Source organism: Kryptolebias marmoratus, linkage group LG6, assembly GCF_001649575.2.
Source record: "Kryptolebias marmoratus isolate JLee-2015 linkage group LG6, ASM164957v2, whole genome shotgun sequence".
NCBI lineage: Eukaryota > Metazoa > Chordata > Actinopteri > Cyprinodontiformes > Rivulidae > Kryptolebias > Kryptolebias marmoratus.
This window is the reverse complement of record NC_051435.1, coordinates 29823350-29830253: the sequence shown is the minus strand read 5'-3', so window position 1 is coordinate 29830253 and position 6904 is coordinate 29823350. Positions and strand designations below refer to the sequence as shown.

At 39.9% G+C, this 6904-nt stretch overlaps 1 protein-coding gene across 2 annotated transcripts in view; it reads left to right on the top strand.

The window, feature by feature from the left end:
- zgc:158270 (uncharacterized protein LOC791213 homolog) overlaps positions 1-5426 on the top strand; it is a 42965-nt gene extending 37539 nt beyond the window's left edge. For both annotated transcript variants that reach the window (XM_017438769.3, XM_017438768.3), the window contains one exon: positions 2807-5426. In XM_017438769.3, coding sequence (XP_017294258.1) covers positions 2807-2917 — 111 coding nt within the window. In that variant the 3' untranslated portion in view covers positions 2918-5426. The remainder of the gene's footprint in view (positions 1-2806) is intronic.
- The last annotated feature ends 1478 nt before the right edge of the window (positions 5427-6904 follow it).

Genomic DNA, 6904 nt, shown 5'->3' with positions numbered 1-6904 from the left:
GTCCTCACCACTGTCCTGCTGTCCTCACCACTCTCCTGCTGTCCTCACCACTGTCCTGCTGTCCTCACCACTGTCCTGCTGTCCTCATACATGTCCTGTACCAGTCTAACATACTTCTCTGCCACTCCAGATTTCCTCATACAACACCACAACTTCTCCCTTGGCACCCTGTTGCATCCTTTTTCTAAATCCACAAAGACTAAATTAGGTTAATGTTGACCCTCCCAGTACTTGTCCATTTGCATCCACTAAGATGACATCTGTGGAGCTCTTTCTTGGCATAAAACCATCCTGCTGCTCACAAATACTCACCTCTTGTCGAAGTCCAGCTTCCACAATTCTCTTTCAGATCTTCATCGTGTGCCTCATCAACTTCATTCCTCTGTAGTTGCTACAACTCTGTACATCACCCTTGTTCTTAAAGATTGGCAACAGCACACTTCTCCGTTCCTCAGGCATTTCACTCTCAATGTCATTGAATAATTGAGTCAAAAATGTCCCTGCCATCTCTCCTAGACATTTCCATCCCTTCCCTGGTATGTCATCAGGTCCAGCTGCCTTCCCATTCTTCATCTTCTTCAAAGCTTTCCAGACTTCATCCTTACTAACCTTTTCCACTTCCTGGTCCACATTTTCTCTGACCTCTACTTTTCTTTCCCTTTCATTCTCTTCATTCATCAGCTCCTCAAAGTACTCCTTCCATCTTTTTCTTCAGTCCTCTGACTGTCCCATTTCTTATTGGCTAACCTCTTCCTCTGGATAACTTCCTGCACTTCACTATTCCACCACCAGGTTTTCTTATAATCTTTCTCTGCCCAGATGACAGACCAAGTACCTTCCTACCTGTCTCTCTAATCACTATAGCTGTAGCAGCCCAGTCATCTGGAAGCTCCTTCTTACCACCCAGAACCTTAAACAGCTTCTTCCTGAACTCCTCACACCGTTCTTCCTTCCTCAACTTCCAGCATTTGTTCCTCTTCTCTGTCTTTCCTCTTTCCCTCTTCATCACTACAACAGTCATCTTACACACCACCATCTGCTGCTGTCTGGTCATGCTCTCCCTGCCACAACCTTACAGTCCATGATCTCCCTCAGGTTACCTCTTCTACACAGGATGGAATCCACCTGCATTCTCCTGCCTCCACTCTTATGGGTCACCCTGTGTTACTCCCTTTTTTGGAAATAGGTGTTGACTACAGCCATTTCCATCCTCTTGGTAAAATCCACCACCATCATTCCTTCCTGGTTCCTTTCCTTGACACCAAACCTGCCCATCACCTCCTCTTCTCCTTTGTTTCCTTCACCAACATGTCCATTCAGATCTGCTCTGATCACCACTCTCTCCTCTCTGGGAATATTCTCTATCACTTCATCAAGATCCTTCCAGAATTTCTCTTTCTCTTTTCCATCATATCCAACCTGTGGAGCAGAACCACTGACAACATTCAGCATCAGCCCTTCTACTTCTACCTTCAGACACATCACCCTATCTGACAGTCTTTTCACCTTGACTACATTCCTTGCTAACTCCTCCTTCAGGACCAGCCCTACTCCATTTCTCTCAGGCAGCTACCTTTGCCTGTCATTGTCTCCAGAGTTGCTACACTCTTGACTTTTCTCTTCTGCCTCTGTCTCCTGGCATGTTTCCCTCCTCGTGACTAACAGTAGTACAATTTCCACCAGCATCCTGTTTGTCAACAGCACCGGTGGTTGTTGTTGTTAACCCGGGCCTCAACCGATCAGCTATGATGTCACTTGGTGAACTTGCATGTTAGTTTTGTCAGAAATGTTTTATGCCGGATGCCCTACCTGACACAACCCTCACCATTTATCCAGGCTTGCCACCAGCACGAGTAATACACTGGCTAGTGCTGTAAACTGATTAAACTGGCCTTGGTATCGGCTCCATGTTCACAAACTCAAAACCTAACTGTACAAATAAAAGAACGCTGTACCTACAGTGAAACATGGACAAGGCTCAGTTCTGTTCTGGGGCTGCTTTGCTGCATCTGACACAGGGCGTCTTGAATCTGTGCAGGGTAACATGAAGTCTCAAGACTATCAGAACATTCAGGAATAAAATGTGCTGCCCAGTGTCTGAATGGTCTCAGTGTTAGGTCATAGGTTCCCCAGCAGGATAATGACCCAAAACACACAGCTAGAAACACCCAAGAATGACTAGGAACAAAACATTGAACTGTTCAGCCTTCTGAGCCCTGATCTAAATTCGACTGATCATCTGTGGAAGGAGCTGAAACAGGAACCCTTCAAAGCTAAGACAGCTGGAGCAGTTTCATCTCAAGGAGTGGGCCAAAATACCTGTGGACAGGTGCAGAAGTCTCAGAGAGAGTTACAGACATCGCTTGATTGCAGTGATTACCTCAAACTGTTGTGCATCAAAATTTGAAGTTAAGGGCAGCATCCTTTTTGTCAAGACCAGTTTTATTAGGGTTTTTCTTTTTTAATAATTCTGTTGAACCAAAAAACAAAAGCAATGATGGATTTTCATTAGTTGTTTCTTTAGTAAAACTATAAGTTATTTAAGCAGCTTTTGTGTTTCTTTTGTTTTCCTATGAGGAATGCAGATGTGATAAAAGGGTTAGCAAAATAAATGTCAGTCCTTTTTTATCAGACTAACAAACAAACTATCATTAATTAAGCCACAGATCTAATTTAGATTTTTAATAGTAAGGGTGGTTGGGGACTTTTCAATCCATTTAACTGTTTTTCATATCTTTAAGCATTTCTACACTTTAACATGTTCATTCAGTTATGTCTCTCTGAACCTTGCCTTCTCATCCTCCAGATTTTCTCTAAACTCTTTGAGGTGGTTCGGAGTCGATCTCTTCTGGGAAGCCTGATCCCATCACCACGGCCTCGGCTTGCCTCAAACAACAACGTCAAGAAGAAAAACTAGCGTCACGCCATCTGGGGCTCGTCACGTTTATTCCTTCACTTTCTGCTTGGTTTTGAGACACTGACTTCTTATATACTGACCATAGATGATGATTCCTCGCTGTGGCAGCTGGAGGTTTAAGGACTCTAGCTCTGGATGAAGCGGTTTTATGGATTTGATCATTTGTTGAGTGTGGTTCAGGTATTTATTGGTGGGAGGGGTTATTACTGTCACTGTCATCTCAGGTGTGTGTTGATCACATTCATTCCTATGTATGTGAATGATAGCATGACCCTTCTCCTCTTTTTGCTCATTTCCATCTGTTTCAGTTGCTGGGCTGTGTTAAAAATCAAAGTTTACAGTTTTCCTCAGATACTCTCAGGTTCAACTTAATGACTGAAAGTGCTGTAGAAATCTAAATAAGGTTTAGTTGTGTAGAATAAACTTTGGTCTACACAGAGTCCAAAAGAGTCGCATCATCTAAATTCAGTATTTAGTGACTCTTGAGTTAATATTGGCCTTCACAGCCCAGGCTGTGACAGATGGGAAAGATAAACCTATTATCATCGGTACATTGAGCAAAAACTTTAATTAAATCCTGCAAAAACCAGGATCCATATAACTGAGGGAAGCCCAGACTGGCCTTTTTACATTGTACCAGAAAAGACCAAAATAATACTCCAGGACAATATTCAAATCATTCAACAAGATAAAAATTTCTTTGTGATCATGGCAGCTCTAATTTACATCACATTGATGCTTGTGATTCCACTGTTAGTTCCTGTTAGCTTCCGCCTCACATACTGCACTACCTTTTCCTCTACCACAGCTCTACATGTCTTTAATTTTTCAAATGAAAGATTGAAATAGTTTCATCCTACCAATGTTTCTTTGCTTCTCATTATTGTCATCTTTGCTTCTGGATTTCTCCCATTATGGCAAAAAAACTAAAGGATGGAGAAACCAGCAGGCAAATCTTTTGGGTTTTTTTTTTTTTGCATCAATCGAAAGCAACACTTGTGTTTCATGTAGAACAGGGGTAGGCACCCCTGGTCCTGCAGAGCCACTATCCTGCATGTTTTCCTTGTTTCCTGCTCCAACACACCTGATTCAGTGATTAAATCACTTCTTCTTGTTCTGCAGAAGCCTGTTAATCACCCATTGATTCAGATCAGGTGTTGGAGCAGAGAAACAAGGAAAACATGCAGGATGGAGGCCCTGAGGACCAGGGTTGGAGACTCCTGATGTAGAACATCATACTTCTTGGTATGAAGCTTTGGGTTAGGTTTCATCCATTTTAATTCTCTATCTTCTCATTGACTCGGTGCAGTTAAAGGGTTAGAAAATCTTCTGATGGCAGATTTTTAAATCCTTCAGCACCAAGATGAAGGGATGTATGAAAAGCACCCACTCTTTTTAAATCAAACTTTTATGATCTGACTTTGAGACTGAAGAGCTGAACTGAGCCTAATCATGTTGACTGACAGACACATGGAGATTTCAGCTGTACTTACTTCAGTCACAACTCCGAATCAGTTTATTTTGAAGCAATCATGACCTCCAGTATTCACAGAGATTTTCCACTAGTTGTTTGTTAGATGCAGTTTGTGAATGTGAGCTGTTAAGCTGGGTGAACACGTTTGTCTGAAAAGCATGAGCTGGAATCAAGAGACTAAGAATGGCTTCATGGGTGTACCTGCTGAGATGCTTTTGGAAAACCTTTCAGGATTGTTTTCCTCCAGAACCTGGTGTTTTAAAGGTAGAAACAGTGTTTCAAAACTAAAATTCTTGTTTTGTTTTTTGTTCCCTCTTCCAGTTAAGTTGAGCTGAGACCTGCAGATAATTTTAATCCTGTGTTTTAACTTGAGTGTTCCTCTTTCTCTCTGTCATTACTCTTGGGTTTAAACCCCAGGAGCCATTTAGTGAAACACTAAGTATTGAGTTTACCCTTTTTATCAATGGTTTCAGTTGGTTCATCACCCACATGTTTCTGAAGCCACAATCTGTAAACTACATAAGCATTTATTGAGTCCAAGGATCCAGTTCTGTTGATGTCAAAGTTAACGCAGCATCTGAATCAGATTTCCCCCTGCACTATCACTCCACCGACACCATCACCACTGTGTTCTTTGATTTTCTACACGTTTGCTGGTTTTGTTTCCCTTTTTACAACCTTGTCCACAGACAGGGCATGTGTATGAAATCTATACATATATAAATATCAATTTTTCTAGACCCTTTTTGTAGCTGGAAGAACAGTCAGGTTATAGACCAGATCAAGCTCACTGGATGTTTAAAGAATGCTTTTGTGATATTTGTGAAAATGTCAGTTTTTTTACACACACACACACACACACACACATATTCATTTGTAAATTAAATCTGACATGAACATTGCTAGTCCACCTCCTGCTGTCAGAGAATGTTTTATAATCTGAAACTTTTTTGTTTGTTTTTTGCCTGTTGCATTTAAAGTTTTCTTTAATTTATTTTTCAATACAATAATAAACCAAACTCTTATGAACACAGATTCTTTGTTACAAGTTTTTTCTATTGTATGAATGTTTCTAGACCCTATAAAAGCTGCTGAAACAAATGAAAATCAGTCTGAAATGATTTGCTCCAATGTGAGCGAGGTCAGTAACAACATGCAATATTTCTGAGTGTTCTACCTTTCATCTAATGCTACACAGAAAACATCTATAGAATCTGGTCATCTGGGACAAAAACATGTTGAATGACGATTTAAATATCAAATAGGACACTGATCACAGAAGCATTTATTCACTAATAAAATACCACACAATGAGTCGTTAGTGACATCTCAGCTTTTACAGATGCAGACAAATTGCTACCTTTTTGATACAAAAATACCTCATAAATGTCACTGAAATGACTTGAAACTGACAAAAGTAATAAAAAATAAAAATCAACAAATGAAAATAAGTCATTTCTTTTGAATTTTGGTTCATCAGAAACATGGAATCATCATTAATCTTGACAAAAAAGATGATACCTTAACTTAATAGTTTTTTACAACCTTTTTAGGCAATCAAGCAGTTTCTGTAAACCTCTGATCCACAGTTGTTTTGGTCCACTGCTCCACCTGTGTCCTTCTCCAGACACATGTCACTCCAGAGTGTGTCAGTAGTCTTCAGATTTCATCGTACCCTACACAGATTAAGGACACCCTGTGCCAGATGCAGTAAAGTAGCCCCAGAACATGCAGTGCACTGCGCTAAGCTTTTTCCACATTTTGTTATGTTGCGTCCTTATTCCAAATTGTTTTAAATTATACATACAACACCCCATTATGACAATGTGAAAGTTTTTTTTTTTAGATTTTTGCAACATTGTTGAAAATGGAAAACTTGGAAATCACAGTCAGTATAATATTAAATATGAATTTATTTATTGTTAATATTAAAAAGACGGTCCTAATTCAACTCAGAAAAAAGATTATTGACAATTACAAGTCTTGTTGAATACAAAAGGATTTTCAAGGCCCTAAACGTCCCCAGGAGCTCTGTTAAATCCATCAAGAAATGGAAGGAATATGGGACGTGTAAATCTACCAAGAGCAGGCCTTCACAAACTGAGTGGCCATGCAAAAAGGAGAACAGTGAAAGGACCACCAAGATACCTGTGAGCTCTCTGAAGGAGCTCCAAGCTTCAGCTTATGAGAAGGGACAGACTGAGCTCCAACTGTTGCCCAGGTTCTTCACCAGTCTGAGCTTTGTGAACAGAAAACAAAGTTTCTATAAAGAGACTCATGTTAAGATTTAATCTAGATTCAATCTAACAATTACTATCTTGGATGTGTTATAGGGTTCATCCCGAAGGTTCAGCTAATTAACACAGTTCAACCTACAGGTGCTGGTCATAAAATTAGAATATCATGAAAAAGTAGATTGATTTCAGTAATTCCATTTAAAAAGTGAAACTTGTATATTATATTCATACATTACATACAAACTCATATATTTCAAATGTTTATTTCGTTTAATT